Source organism: Drosophila teissieri, chromosome 2R (genome assembly GCF_016746235.2).
Source record: "Drosophila teissieri strain GT53w chromosome 2R, Prin_Dtei_1.1, whole genome shotgun sequence".
Taxonomy (NCBI): Eukaryota; Metazoa; Arthropoda; class Insecta; order Diptera; family Drosophilidae; genus Drosophila; species Drosophila teissieri.
This window is the reverse complement of record NC_053030.1, coordinates 9,928,806-9,945,503: the sequence shown is the minus strand read 5'-3', so window position 1 is coordinate 9,945,503 and position 16,698 is coordinate 9,928,806. Positions and strand designations below refer to the sequence as shown.

The window sequence follows — 16,698 nt, the reverse complement described above, 5'->3', positions numbered from 1 at the left end:
GAACCGAAGGCACGAATCGCTGGAAGTGAGGCGTTTAAACTATTTATGCATGTTGGGTAATCCATTTGAAATGGGTCAACGACTACAACAACAATAGCAATAACAACGGCAACGGGAACAACGAGCTCATAAAACTCCTTAAACGTTTCCAATAAGCCAACCCAAACCAACCCAACCCAGTTCGAAGTTGAAAACATATTGGCTTGTTACCTTAATGAAGTCATAAATTTTCGCTATCGCATTCGGGGCATCTCGGCCGGGAAGAAAAGAGAGTCCCCAGTTCCCCATTGGGGCTGCGATGGCCCAGAGTCCCCGATTCTCCGAGCTACAGGTTTCTAATGAATTCCATTTCGGGATAGAATACTCGTGTGTAGTAGTAGCACCAAGTGTTTTGGCACACATACGCGTCCGCTTGGCCGATAGTTAATCAGGCTTAGGCTGATATATGCTGACAGAGTCGGTCTCTGGTGTAGGCCGCCACTCTCGGAAAAGGATACGCATTCGCGATCATCCCAGAGTAACCCAGAGTAGTCCAGAGTATCCCAGAGGGTATCGGTAACCATGTGCCCCGCTGCGCGAGTATTCCGCGTATTTGCGAGGCGGGCCATGGAAATGAAGTTATCACGCGACAAACAATGTCTGCTCCGGCCCCTGCCACCAATAACTTTATATGGTTGTCATTATTAGTCGGAAATTAAATGGCCCCGGCCACAGAGGACGACACTTGGATGACTACCCGACTTATTTATGTGCTACCTTAATGGAGCTTCATCTACTCGAAATGGAGGCTGCGATTTGTTCTACTCCCCCTGCTCGATTGCCTCGGTTCTGCGATCTCGGGCGATCTGGATTCTACTCCTCGTGTTGAGTTTTTATTTCGCATTACTTTGCCATGTCCATGAATCACTTGATGGGGAAAAGGAAGCGAGGTCTAGGTGCTGGTATTTTGATTTGAAGATCGCCCTGTTGAGATCGCCGGGCAGGAGGAATTCCATGCTCATGAACTGAGAAAAGGAGATGCGTTGGGTAGGAAAACGAAACCGATGCTTACACCCAAATTACCATCGAATGAAAGTTGTCACATCCAAACAGGATAATGCCTTTTGTTATTATAAAATTGTGTGCTATCTTGAAGCTGTTTAAAGCATCTTTAAACAGACACCGGGACAACTCATACTATACACTTTTGCTTTCCTTTGTCTTCCCCCATAATCCCATAGAAAGTGATTGCCGCGTCTGATGCAATCAGTGTAGAAACCACCACAGATTCCCCGAAATAAGTAGGAAACTCCGGCCGAGCGCAATCAATTAAAATATCGACGTCTATCAGCGTTATTATAAATCAAACGATAACATAAAATTGACACTAAAGGCGTTTCGGCCATTTTTCATGCCGGCCAACGACGACGACGCCGACGACGACGAGATTAAGGCCTCGGATATATGGGATCTGAGATCGGTGGCCAAACTTAGATGGAGTCACATTTTGGGCCACTTGAGCTGGCGTCTGAACTTTGCTTCGTATTTATGCAAATTATCCGTCGCCGGACGGGAAAAACTGGTCCACAAAACGGCAACGCAAGGCGAAGTGCTCTCTGTAATTGATCAATTTCCGCCGAGCAGCCAGACCGGATCGATTCGAATCGAATTGGATCGGATCGCAACGGAACGGATCGCCCAGAGAAGTGAGAAGTTGGCGGACCCGCAGGTTGCCCAGATCCGATTGGATCCGATAATGTGATGGCCACTTGATCTTCGGCTGATTTATGGAGCCCGACGAGGGCTTGGCTAATGAAATGCCACTTTAGATAGCATATTTGTGCCCGTTTTGTCTTTAGCCCACCATGTCCATAAATACAGAGAGTTATGACACCTGGCGAAGGTGCACCCACATATCGCACAAACCGATGACATTGGACATTCCACTTGATTGCCTCCGACTCTCGGAGCGGCAATCAGACGCACTCAGCAAAAGTGCCAATCAAGCGCAGGACATGTCGACAAAGGATGCGCTCGTCTGCCCATAATCCTGGGTGTGAATGTCGAGGAGATAGGCACTGGGACGCAGTGGGATGGGGCACTGCTCACTGCACACTGGACCCTGGACACCGGACACTGGACACTGGCCATCGGACTTTGGAGGGCCTGAAATCGAAACCTTGTCGCTGGGGTGTCAATAACATTGTCCGTGTGACTGCCTCCGGGCATGATTGTTGTCGTCGTTCTGGTCGTTGCTGCGGCCATTGATGATGTGGATGCGTTTTCAGCTCCATTGAACTGGCAGAAGCGGCACAGTGGACCCACCATTTGGGTATCAAGTGTGGCTACCCAATACAAGTTGAAGGTTGCTTTCACTTATTAGGTGATGCTGCAGCTCTATGAAGAGACAATAATTGCAGAACATATTTAAGCTTTATAAGAATATAGCAACATTTTTAAGATAATATATGATTACCTCTCTTTATAAGGCTAGATATACGCGAATCTTACTTTATGCATTTAGTTGAAACCACATTTATTTCTGCATACTTGCTCCACGGTTGTCCGCAAATTCCGCTTTAATTGCGTGAATCAAAGTTGTAAATCATTATGCTAAGTGCCCTTTAATGTCTCAAAATGCAGCTCATTTGCAAGTGCAGGTCCCGGGTTTCAGTGCCCAGTGCCCAGTTCCCAGTTCCCCAATGCATCCACAATGTGGAGCTGGCCCCGAGGGCATATAATCATGTCCGAACGGACAACGCAGGATGGAAAACGGGAGCGGCTCAAATTGCTACTGGCCAACAGCCAACAGCCTGGCTGACATAACCAGAGGGTTGGGATGGGATGGGATGGGGTTGGGCACTCGCGTCCAAGAACTACTTTCAATTATCAATTATGAAGTTAATATCTTCTTCAGGCGAGCGCGCAATTTGAATGCCAGGAGGTGTCACTGGGCAGTTGGCTAGAGTTGATGTTAATGGTTCAATCAGCACTCACTTTGAGTACGAATGCATACTCTCTGTGAGTATGAATGAAATTGCGGCTTCCATTACCATTTCCAGACATAATGAACGGCGCTCGTTTAATTAAAATGCCGGCTCACCGACTGAAATCAATTTATCTGTGGCCCCAAACCAAATTGCGGTGCCAAAAGCCCGTCATCATGGGGCGAGGCCATCTCCAGCTCCATCTCCATCGCCACCAGCATCATCGCCAGCCATCTCATTGTGCATACGATCGGTAATTGGGGGCCTGGAAGTGGAACCTCCTTGCCATCCGATAAACACCTCAAATATGAGCCTGTTAATTACTGCAATTTGCCGCCAGCCCCCTGAATCGAAATGAGCCACTAAATGCGACGACAATCGCAACATTTGCCATCGCGCCCCGGAGGATTAGGTGACCCAGTTCCGTAACCAATGCGACAGCTGTCTTGCGTGGCATGCAACATCAATTATTCAGGGCCATCAAACTTTGAGCCAGCCAGCCGAAAGTGCAAACAACTAAGCCCGAAAGTTACACACAACTTGCTGCATGAAATATTGACGGCAGTCGGCTTCGAAAAATAAGTTGAAGAAAATGGAGCCAAGCGAAAGTTATACTCTCATGCGGAGGGTTTGGACAATGGACAGTTACCATTAGTAATAGCTAAGAAAAAATAATGTTACATATTTGTTCTAATTTATAAAATAATTATTTGACTTATCAGACCCAAATAATGTATACTACTTTTTATACTGATTAATAAGTGATTTCATTTATAAACTCCTTATTAGAGATGGTTTTACTTCCACTCTATACTATACAATCTAATTAGAGAAAGTACTCCAAATTAAAAGTAAGAGCTATTATTATTACGAAACAAGATCTGTGGGAGTTTCAGGCAATCTTTGATCCGGTTACCACATCCTACATCCCCAGTCCCTTCCGGACACGCAAAGAGCAGTAATATTTCAGATTTCCACGAGAACTCGATCCGCTGGCGTTACCTACTTCTGAAACTATTTGTAACTGTCGGAGTGACGACCATGACTTTATCAGCCGCCTGTCACTGGGATGGCCACCGCCTAAGGGCATGTGAGCTTCGATGATAATTTATTTTGCCAGCTGTGTGTGGGCGACCATGCTGCATGTTGCTGCTGCAGTTGATGCAGTTGTTGCTGCTGCTGCGTGCTGCTGCTGCGGCTGTTGGGGTTGCATGTGTTGAAACTTTGAAGTGCGTATAATTCATTTGGAGCTGTGCCTGAGTGACCCAACCGACGCTGACTGACTGACTGACTGACACAAACACAAAGTGGCTGTCTGAGTCTTTGGAGAACCCCGCAACCTCAGAGACCCAGAGCCCCCGAGCAAATTCAAGCTGCAGTCAGTCAGTCATTCAGTCAGCCAGCCAGTCAGCCGGCCACTCAGAATTGGGCTGCAATTTTCCTTGGCATTTTGATAAATGGCGTTAAAATATTTCACAGGCCAGATGTCAGTTTGATTTTCGATTCTCTGAAAGTGAAACTTGACTTGACCCATTAGCTGGGCATTTGAGTCCAAATAGTCCTTCTGCTTTTCCCACCGCCGCAACATCCAGGCCATTCCAGTGGCTCATTAAATGCCGCATTTTGCAAATCAAACCGGTAGAGAAACAGGAATGGAAAACCATTGACTCCAAAAACCCAAACCCAAACACAAACCGAACCCGGCCAGCCAACTATTTACGAGATAAAAGCACTTACGATTTCATTAGCCAACTGTGCAGCAAAACAAAATCACTGGCAAAAGATATATCGGTAAATTAATATTTGCCTGCCATCAGGTGACAGACGGTAGTAAAGTCCAAACTGGTCTCCTCGGATCTCGAGTTTCTCTCTCTATTTCATCCATTTTACCCAGGGAAGTTAACAAGGAGTTGCTGCAGAAATCGGAGCCTCAAAATTCAATCAAGCTTGCTGGTTTGTTTTACGAGAACGACTGCTTGATTAATTGTCGAATAAACTGATTGTAAATCCTGACTTAGGCGTTTATTTTGAAGTGCACCTGTGAAGATATAAGCGTTTCAAAGCGAATGATTTTCCAATGCAAGCAGACACAATATTTATAAAAATACATCAAAATACATATGTTTACAAATTTCTGCTGCACTTTACTTTAATAATTACATATTAATTTTCTATCCTGATTTCAGAACATCTACATACAATTATGTAAAGTAATTCAACTCTAAGAAAATATTTTAAAATAATGCTTAACGTTAATAAACCAGAAATAGGAAATTTTAAAACATTCGCAAGCCATTTCTTAAGGCATAGGGATTTCCAGGATTAAATAATTGATCATTGCTTGTAATCTTGTTAAATATAATAAATAAATGTAGTATTTATATTATCAAAATAAAGTTTTAAAGTATTTAATCTGAAATATTACAACATTTTCTAGAACCAAAAAAAAATTGTTGATAAAAAGCACTAATTCCTCGTAATCCGGGGCACTTAAAGGTGTGTTAACATGGGGGATCAGTGTCTAACGAGTCACCTGTGCAGCATCACCTGGCCTAATCTGCATTCCCCTTGGCCCCCCGAAGTCCCAGTCTTCGGTGGTTTCCCAATTAAGTCGTCGCCAGTTGAGCACTGATCGCCGCAATGAACGCCTTCGATGGACGGCCAACTGCTGCATTGATTTGTCAAATTGACAGCAATAAATCCATCACAGCCAGTTACAACTGACAGTTAATCATAAGCACCGCTGACAGGTGGGTCCCAGCCCCACTCCTCGGCCACCTGGATGTGGGTAATGTATGCGGCTGCCAATCAGCCGATTGTCTTGATATATGCGCCCATTGACCAAGTCGGGCTGTTGGGCTCGGCCCAGTGCAAAATGTTGCACCAAATTAATTAAAACCCGTGAGCGGCTAGTCCATACAACCACCCACCCAACCAGCTAGCCACCAAGTCAGCAAGCACCACCACTCTGCGGTGGTGTTAGTCAAGTTGGAGCTAAGTGAAACCACCCGACGGCGACGTGGGACGCCTCTAATACCCAAAGCCTAACCTTGTTCGCAACTGACACTTTGCTAAATGCCTACCCCGAGGCACCATCGAATGGAACTCAACTGAACCGAACTGAACTGAACCGAACTGAGGCGAACTGAACAGAAAGATACCGACCCGATATGCTAAGTAGGGGTATCGCTTCGTTTCGCCGGCACAATTTATTCAAAAGCATTAATTTTTATTTATAGCTTAAGTTTTCGCCGCTGCAGATCTGGACTACGGCCCAACTAAGTCGAGCCATGGGAAAATGAGAAAATGAGCCGCACTTCGGCTCTAATGACAGTTATTTATCAATTGGCATTCGCCAGGTGACCACCGGTGGTCTGCTGATTGTCACGGGAGACCGGGGCGTGAGGAAAATATGTTTTCCTGGGCTTTAAGATCCGCAATTTGGTTAGGTAATATCATCACAGGACATGGAGCCTCCCGTTGTTAAAATATATATACCTATAATTGAGTGGGAGTTGTAGTAGTTCGTCAGCGATGAAGATGGGGAGTAAATTCTTCAAATACTTTACCAAAATACCACAGTACTTGACAGACGCATATTTTTTGTTTTATTAACTGCTACTAGTACTAAAAACGTTTGCTTCTCATATTAAGCATACTTTAGTTATTTTGAAATTTATTGATATAGGTTATTATATTTTTATTCGCAAGTTTGGCTACTGGCTTGAGTCATCTAATGTTTTTGAGGCAAACTTGCTAAAATATTCAGATTTTTATTAAAATGGCTAACAAGTGATCACAGCGCTTTTATCACCCGAAAATAGCACAAAATGCTTTAAAAATTGTGTGTATATTTAACAGTCGGTTAAATAGAAACCGGAAACTCTTAATAAAACTTCAAATAAAAAGTGGCTAATGAAACACCCTGTAACATAGCCCACACACCCAATAACAAAGTTGTAAATGAAAAATGTTCAAACCAAATCTGAAGTCAAGTCGTTGAGCCTTAGTTAATGCATTGGCCGAGTAATCCAGGTCTTTCATTTGCAGTTAATTAGGCACACGCCAATCCAAAGTATGCGGCTATGCGGTGGCCAATGAATCTTGAAATCAAAGTCTTCATGTTGCCATTGACAAGTACAAATAAATGGAAGTCGTTAAGACCAACCGGTTATCACTGGGTTAAACTGTGCGTTAAGCGTACGACAAATTTAGTTGCTGATTCGGGGCATTTACTCCGATCTCGAACTCCGCGATCTCGGATCCAATCCTACCAGTACTCCGTGCGTAATTAGCCGCGGCATCGTCGATTTATCATCGAAATGTGGCGGCCATAAACAAATGCGTCGGAGCCGCATTTGGCGCCACTCGCCATTTCCACGTCGTTTATTTTTCATATTCAATATTCGGTTTTATTTGGCTTCAGGCTTTTCATTAAATACTAGCCACAATATTGAGCGACCGCCGCAGGCGGCGCAGCAGGTGAAGATGTTTACCCAGTTACCCACTATTCAGATTCGGATTCATATTCATATTCGGATTCGGATTCAGATTCAGTTTCGGATTTGGATCCGAGCGCGGAATTGCGCAAAGAGCTCGGCTCCGGCAGAAATCAATAAAGTATCGCCGAGCTTGAGCTTGTGCAAGTTGCTAGTTGCAAGTTGCAGATGTCATAAGATCGGACAGCGGGGCATCATGACGTTATTCAATTGCACAGAACAGATACTTTGCGAGGTGCGGTGCGTGGGTGAGTTCGAATCCGAGTTCAAATGCCCCCGTCGCGAAATCACTTGATTATTACTTCGGGAAATGCATAAATAGTAAGCACATGTAAGTGTCATTTAGGTGGATGTGATGTCTAAACAATTGACAAGCAATGCGATTTATTCAGAATTTACCATCTGCTTATGCAACTATTTGGTTTGCGATGCATGGATTGGCGTTCTCAAAACTTGAAAACTATTGAAATATAAGAGAGGAGTGTTCATCACGGACCAATCTCATTAACTAAATGAAATTTCACCAAACATTTCGTTTTGCCCGCCTAGGCTTTCATTGGAAATGCAAATTAATGAATCAATAAAAGATTATATATGGAAATCAAGCTTCATGACTCTTGCTCTTTCAAACGCTTCAGTATCACGTGCCCGTTCTGGCCGCATTTCATTTCGGACCCAGTTCGATGGCTCTTTATGCCATTCCATTCCATTCCAGGTCTGGTCAGGCCACGCCCCCGGTCAGACGGCCGCCCCCTTTTTGGCCGAGCGACGTGTGCATAAATCTTGCACGCATATTTAAGTTGATGATGTTAAATGGCTGTACTAAAAATACGAAATATGCATGCCGTATGCAGGCAACAGTTTCATCCTGTCGCTCTGTGTGTGGAATGTACGACGGCACCCTGCACCTCCACTCTGCACCACCCGAACCACCCTGAGCCACAGCCACCTTGCTCCACCTTGCAACATGGCGACATTCATAAACCAAATCTGAGCCACACAGTCGCCTTGAAAGCCAAAGGCAACTGCCTTGCAGCCCGTGGGTTTTGGCCTGGCTTTCGGCCTGGCCGAATGTCGAACGGCCAACAAAACGTTCTGGCCAAAAAGGAAACCGAGCTCACCAACGGTGACCACATTTTGTGCTACCCAAATCGAACTTGTTATGCCCTGAAATTAATGCAATATGGCGTTTTTAAAGGGGGTCATAGAAAAAATTTATTAGTAATTTATTTATTTTTATAGCATGGCTATTAGATTGGGATTGCATATCCCTTACAATATTTTCAACAGCACGACCCAAAATCAATAAGAAGTGCTACATATTTTTAAGAGACTCACTATTAATAATTATTTATGCAAACCACAATTTTATTTCGGATCAAAGTTATGTATAAGAATATTTTAGATATCCAAATATTAGGTGAGAATACCTAAGCTATGTAACTACCCTTTTTCTCAAGTGCAAGAACTTTTCGTAAGAGCATCGATTGGTTTTTCTCAGTCACCTTATAGTATTTTTTTCAATTTTTTTATTATTATTTCTTGGCATGTTTTCTTTTTGCTTAACGGCGGCAGATTTGAAAGAATTTCTGCCCGCAAATGAAATTGTTTCCTGTTAAGAGCTGAAAAGGAGAAGGCAAGAAAACAAACTTCGCCGGGCGACTGGGTAAATGGGGAAGGAACATGGATGTGGATGTGGATGTGGATATGGACGGCACCTGCCGTCGCAACGATTGATGAAATTAAAAGGTATAAATAAAAATCTTCTTAATGGTCTGGGATTTGGAACTTAATTTTTTAATTAAACAAGCCACCGATGAGGAGGCTGCTGCCGCCGCCAAGCAGATAGCGAACCGATGGACCTGGGACATTTATGCAAAGCAGTAGCCACCACTTGGCCACTTGTGTGGTCTGTCCACGGTCTGCTGGCCATGAAAAGCAGGAGTCCAAGTGGCGGAGGAGCACTGCCCATCAGCAGGTCCCATTACAACAGTGTTTGCCTTGGCGATGGCCAACACTTTTACTGCCCCAAGGAGTCGAGGGCCCTGGCCATAACATGTTAATCCCCCAGCACCGATGTCAAATGTCAGCACATGTGATTTGTCATCTTCAGCAGGAGGAGCCTGGTCGGCGGAGGACTCTGCGTCGGTGGTCGACTCCTTTACATTGTTCCCTCGGCGAACATTTGTCATCAGAGGCGGGGACCACCTATCTTGTTCCTGGCCGCAATTTACAAGTTCCTCCGACATGGCCAGGAATGTGCAATTGATATTCTACGAAATCAGTGGACACTGCCTGACTACGATGTACATATCTATTCCTATGCACTGCGAACAATTTCTACTGAAACTTATACCTGATTTACTATACAAAGTCAAGAAGAAATTATTTTACTTGCATTACTATATTAATTGAAATGTAATGGATCTAAAATGGAAAGGAGTATTATGTTAAGATTTATTCTGTGTAAATAGAGAAAATTTAGAAACAAAATCACTGTGGAAAGCAGTCCACATAGTGACGAAGCGCACTAGGAGAATTCCTGTGTGACAACTATATATACGAAAATATGAAAATCTGCTGTGGCCAATATGTCCAAAATAAGTATACTTACTTCCATCCAATAAAACAGATTAAAAATACCACAATTGTTTTGAATTTATATATATTTTTTATTTATACGATTTCTCTGCACACATTCGTAAACCAACAAAAAGGAAACAACTGAGCATTTATTTGAAAATGAAGCAAACTTACATACAGGAGAAATGAAAAGTGTTGAATATTTGTTGAGGCTTTTTATTCGATTTCTAGTGTGTTGTTACTCGTTTTAATACAAAGAAATGCAATTAAATAGTCGTTTATATATTCGTATATATAAGATAGATATTAAAAGAGATAGGAAGGATGGGGGGGACAGACTTGGAGATAGAGAAGTGGGCGCAAGTGTTATACAGGGGCGAAAGAATCATTTTGCTTTTATACATAAATAATTACATTTAATGCTCGGCTTAGGAATAAAACATATTACAATGTACAATGATGAGTGTTAACTTAGTGTTAACTTAGGCGTATGATTAATCCATTAATTAAACGTAATTAGTAGAAAGAAAAGTGCAAATGAATTTACAAATGACAAATGACAATCGGTCCCCGCTCCAGTCCCCAATAGACTCGATTCGATTATTCCGATAAACTGTTAAATAAATAATTTCTGCTGTGGTAGATATAGTCATCGATCGATCGGGTTCTCCCAATCGACGTCGATTCAACATAAGAATTTTGTTTATATTACAGCAACGCGCATACGAATAAGTACAGTAGTTCAATTCGAGTTGTGTGTGTTTTCGGCTTCGTTTCGTTTCGGTTTCGTATCGGTTTCGTATCGGTTTTATTTAGTTGAGTGCTGCTTCAATGCCTAGTTAAGTTAATAATTAATCGTTCAATTGTTAAATGGTTTCTTGTCTTAAGTACACACTAATTAAATTTTCACCTAAGCATCTTGCTTTAACTTCATTTTGTTTGGGTTTTCTTTGTTCACTTTAAATTTACATTCATACATATCTCTACATATAAACTTGACGCTTCAGTTTTCTGTTTCTGTGCTTGCGCATTTTCCCTCAAATTGTTTTAATTTCGCGTATTTGGTTTGCTAATATGTTTGAACTATTTATTTTAAATATTAATATAAATATATGAGAAACAATTTTTGCATTATCTTTTTCCATGTTCGTCCACATATGCCTATATGTGTCAATATATATATATATATTTATATATATTCGTATGTAGAAAAGCAGCAGTTGGTTTCTTTTTGCTGTATTTTGATTCAATTCGTAGTTTTAGTTTTTAGTTTTGTTCAATTAATAAATATAACGTTGCTTATTCAGTGTGAATTTTGGTGTTTGGTTGCAGTACATATCTGGATACATACGTTAGTAGTTCTTTAAAATTTTCCATTATTCAAAATTTGTTTCCATCCTCCTCGATTTGGATATCGGCCACAAACTGTGTCCTAAAATCAATTTCCATGCTGACATCTCAATTTCAACAATTCTTTTGTATTTGCTTAAAAAATTCGGTTTATTTTGAATGGAGTTTTCCTTTTTGTTCATCTAACCCAATTTCGTTCGCTTGTGCCTAGTAAAATTGTTTAATATTTAGTTTTAACCTTTCATTTTTGGAAGTGTTTTGCTGTGCGAATTTGTTATCGTTATCGTTATCGTTACCGACTCTTAGTTCTGCTTGCGTATGAATTTAAAAAACTTCTTCATTCGTGTTCCGTTCACCGTGTTAAATTTGTTTGCTAATTGGTTTTTGGTTCGTTATAAAATTTTGAAAATATATGCATATATGTATATAATATATATCGATTTTTGTTTGCATTTGTATTTTTATTTTTATTAATTCTCATTGCTAATATATTTAATTGATTTAGTAAATCAAAAGTTCGCTACGCTTTTTCAGTGCATTCGAAACGTTTATTTGCTTGCACTTGAATGTCGCGCTTTCATAATTTCCATTTCAACAATTTTAGCATTTGGTTTTTTTCGATTATCGCTATCGCTTCGGTTCATCGATTTGATAGTTTATATAGCACATACTCGTAAATAAAAATCTTATTGTCTTTTCATTTATAACTATGTAGCAGTTCTGCGAGTTCGTTGCCTGCGGCCTCCCGAGTGCAGTTGGTGGAGTCTTCACTGTACCCGCTACTGGATGAAGTGCGGCCTGAGTTAGCGTTATCGTTATCGGCTCCACGCCTGCTTCCGCTTCCGGTTTCGCTTATGTAGTGTGCTTTTAGGCGTGGTGCAAGTGCAAAGTCCTGTCTGAGTCGAGGTACTGAACAGTAAGCAACTCCTTTGTATATCGAGTTCTATATATGTTTATATATATGTATCAGTTCATTAGTAATTTGAAATATTTATCCATACTTTTCTTGATTTTCTCTTGCTTTTGCCTAAATTCTTTTGAAAACTGAGTGCTGAGTATAGGTATGCCTCTCTCTAAAGGATCTGTTCTGGTTTTCACCTTCACAAGATTACGTGTTTTTTAAAATGCATCTAAAAGATTCCACAGAGCTGATGGTCAAACTGATTGTATGCATTGATTTTGACTTGAGATTATTATGTGCCGATCAATTTATTCAAATTTTGCACTTCCAAATGTGGTGGCTGTGTATTATCTGTGAAAGTACAAATTCGAGCAGTCCTTTTAAAGATCTAATAGCCAAAGCGCGCCCATCCCTGACTACTACGCAAATCTCTGGTGAGTGAACCAATGCAGTGTCTTGTTCGGCCTGATCCTGTTCATGCCGATGCGAATCGGTTCCGTCAGATGCGAGGTGGTCGAGGTGGGCAGGAACCCGCTGAAGCCTCCGTCGGAGCTGTTGCCGCCGCCATTCCCCTCCAGGTCGCCATCGTAGAGAACGGGATACACGCTGATGTTGTCCAGGTTATCGATGTCGATGTCCCCGCCCGCGTTGCGCACATAGGTCAGCTGGTGGTAGGGCGTGGCCATGAGCTTCTTGGTAAACTTCCGGATGGGTCTCTTCGTGGTGGTTGCCGCCGTAAAGCTGGATGTTGATGCTGCCGTGGGCGAAGCCTCCGTGAGTGTGTTGTTCAGGTTGCTGTTGATGTTCTTGTCCACGCTGAAGAGTGAAGGTGCAACATGTTGCTCCGGTGTCGTGCCGGTGAGTTGCTGCGCTGGTGTTGCCACCAATGTTGCCGGCGTGCTGCCACGTGTTGCGAGCGGTGGCTGCACCGTCCACAGCAACTTGCGTGGCTGTTGCGGCTTCACTTCGTTCTCGCCCGCCAGCAACATGTCGGAATTATCCGGGCGATCCTCCCTGCTGTGGCTGCGATGCCTGCTTGGCTGTTGCGTGCTCTGTGCTGTTTCAGTCTGACTGGTTGCCGTTGGTGTTGCTTTCGTGCTGCTGCTGCCGCTGCTATTGTTGCTGATGTTGCTCCTGGCCAGCGGCGTCTGCTCTATCACCAGCTGGGAGCTCGCTGTCGAGGTAGATGTGGCCGCCGTTGCCGCTATTGCTGATGTAGCTGATGTTGCTGATGTTACTGATGTTGCTTTGGTTTCAATTGTCGCCGTGGACTCCGCCTCCGGATCGTCCACCAACTCGGCCTCGTACTGCAGCAACTCGGTGTCGTTGCCGCCCATCTCGGGCGTCATGGCGGATGCCTCTGCCTCCATTTCGGTGATGTAGGTGGCCCAGGCGTCGTAGTTGCTGCTGCTGCTAATACTGTCGTCAGATGTTGCTGTTGTGCTGCTGCCGCTAAAGCTGTCGATCGTGGACCAAGTGGACCAGGGCTCCAAACTGCTGCTGCTTCCGCTGCCGCTGCCACTGCCACTGCCGCTCCCACTGCCGCTGCTGCTGCTGCTATTGTAGATGTCCAAGTCTTCGAAAACCGTGCTGCTGCTGCTGCTAGTGCTGCTGCCGTACAGGGTGTCGTCGGTGTAGGGCGTTGTTGCTGCCGTGGCAAGTAGCTGCAACTGCTGCTGCTGCTGCGACTTTGGCCTGACCTTGGCCTTTCTTCGCCGGCCCTTGCGCTTGCTGCTCAATGTTGCCGTTGTCGATGGTGTTGCTGTTGCCGGGGAGGTGGCTGCAAAGGTTGCTGTTGCTGCTGGTGCTGCTGTGGGTGTTGCAGGCATCGGATTCGTTGGACTAGCTGATACTCGTTGTTGGTGTTGCTGCTGCTTCTGTTGCTTGCGCCGCTTCTGCTTCTTCTCGTGTTGCTGTCGTCGCAGCAGCAGCGATGGATCATTGTGATGATGTCGCACCTGATGTTGCTGCTGCTGCTGCTGCCTCTGCCTGTTTATTGCTAGTTGCTTTTTGTTAGTGCTACTTAAACTAGTATTACTATTATTAAGAATAACGTTATTATTATTATTATTATTATGGCCATGATGCTCCTGTTGCTGTTGCAACTTTTGATTTTGGTTATTCGATTTGTGGCGATTGTTTTTGTTGTTGCGCGGGGGCTTGCGACTGTTGTTGCTGCCATTGCCGTTGCCATTGCCGTTGCCACTGCCACTGCCATTGCCATTGTTGCTGCCACTGTTGCCATTGTTATGGTGATGGCGGAAAAACTGCTCGGCCTCGATCTTGTTGAACATGTAGCAGGCATCGTTGACGCTCTTCTTGGGCCCCACAGGCTTACCTCGGTGCGTGAACCCGACACGTCGCTGCAGATCGACAACGGAACGGAACACGAAATAACCGTGCACGATGGTCTCGTTGAAATAGCAGGTATCTCGCAGCTCCCTCTGCAACCAGAAAACAGATATATAGATATAGCGATATACGAGTAGTGATTCAGCGATCTAGCTTCCGTGCACTTCACATGCAATTTATGAGCGGCATTTCCGTTCATATACAGTTTGTAAGGTGTTATATGGGCTAGATATTGTGATATGCGTATCGACAACGATGACAGCGACAACATCGCGCGAGGAGTGAACGTTTAGTTTGCCCTCTGTTTATTTATTTATAAAGTACTTGAGGTCTCAAAACGACAACGAAATGAATCGCGGCTTATGACTTGGATGTTGTAGTGCCCTGGCATTCCCAATCTTTGGGGATATCACCCTGGAATAGTCGCTTAAAAATGTTAATTTTAGTATTTACTGAAACTACTCATTGGGGGGAGTAAAATTGTAGGGTTGCTAAAATGGATGAAGCGAAAGTTTAATGTTTGCCATCTTATTGATCACATTAAATCGATTCCAGTAGCGTGCCGTACCCTCCTAGGGTAACTAATAGGCCATACCCCAGAGATGTGGTCAGCACATCCAAGTCGGTGAGCGCGTGTTGCTGCCATGTTGGCCATTTCTGCTATCAGCGGACCGATCTGGTCGTTCAGATCGTTGAGATTGCGGCCCAAAGTGTTGCAAACGACGCAGATGAAACATTTCCCAAGCAATTAAGACTTGTGCCATATTGGGCGACGGACTACTTGTGGGCTCTTCGCATATTTATAGCTCATAATTGCTATTTTTGAGGAGCTGCTTAGCACCACTGGTCAAGAGGAGCGGAGTGTTTGGGGTAAACACATTTGTTCTATTTCGAGAAGGGATGGAGTGATCGAGTAATCAATATGTGAGTCACATCCAGACCTTGCGACCTCGGCCCACACATTAACCTTCCCGCGAAACGGCGGCTAAGGTATCGAATGGAGTGTAAATCACGGCAAATATTTGCACAATAATTCAAAATGGATTTTGCGGTCATAATCGCAATCGAAAGCAATAGAATTGAATGGTGGCCTTAGGGGCTCCATTGTTTGCCTAGAGCTCGAACGCTTGAATGCGGTTTAGCTAACTAACTGTATTGTGAGTGGCGAAAAGGACATTGAAATGTTTTAGCCATTACCACATGACAGAGGCAATCAAGTGCAGCGTCATTCGCCTGATTGATTAGACATATCTATTCGAGTTGTTTGACTCTTATGATGGAAAATCTCATACCTCGAGTGGCTGCACTTCAACTATTGGCATTGGGACAGCCGGCAAAACTGTTACAATGTCTCGAAAATTTGATTTTCAATTTCGATTTCGTCCGTATCCCCAAACAGTTGCCAATCATTGCTCCGTGCGATATCACGCATACGCCGCGTAAACGTATCTCGGAATCTGTGCCACATTCGGCCGTAATTGCATATGAAATTGTTCGCATTTTCGAATTACAAATTACACAAATATTGTAATAAATATTTTGCTCAGCCCGCTGACAGATTTGGTGCAGCCGCAACAGGTTTTCACCCATTGTGGCTGACAATTTGGCCAGTTCGCCGTAATATTGTAATATGGTTATTGTCGTATAAGCGATCGTTTGCATAAAACCATTATGTGGAACATGTCATAAATTACAGTGTTTGCACAGTTAGCTTGCATAAAAACAGATCGACGAGAAGCGGAAAATGGGAAAATGACTTGTCCACACTTGGCGCTTTGTACTTTATTCAAGTATGCGAAGTACGCTACGAATGCAATGCAATCAAAATAGCCGCAGCGGGCCTTGGCTATATCAACATCTACATATGTATATACCGATATCTACAGAATAAATATTGTCAAGCATATAATTGTGGCTATGGCCAACAATTTGCTTGCTCTATAGTGTTATAAACTTTATCTATCCATAAACAAATCGTGTGGAAATCCGCTTTCATCTCTGCGATGTCATGTTGTCTTCGAGTATCACGGGAATATGAATCATTTTC

At 43.5% G+C, this 16,698-nt stretch overlaps 1 protein-coding gene across 4 annotated transcripts in view; it reads right to left on the bottom strand.

The window, feature by feature from the left end:
- Window positions 1-10,156: 10,156 nt before the first annotated feature.
- The window catches only part of LOC122612345 (serine-rich adhesin for platelets), a 58,243-nt gene continuing 51,701 nt past the window's right edge, over window positions 10,157-16,698 (bottom strand). For all 4 annotated transcript variants that reach the window (XM_043785895.1, XM_043785896.1, XM_043785898.1 and 1 more), the window contains one exon: window positions 10,157-14,743. In XM_043785895.1, coding sequence (XP_043641830.1) covers window positions 12,719-14,743 — 2,025 coding nt within the window. In that variant the 3' untranslated portion in view covers window positions 10,157-12,718. The remainder of the gene's footprint in view (window positions 14,744-16,698) is intronic.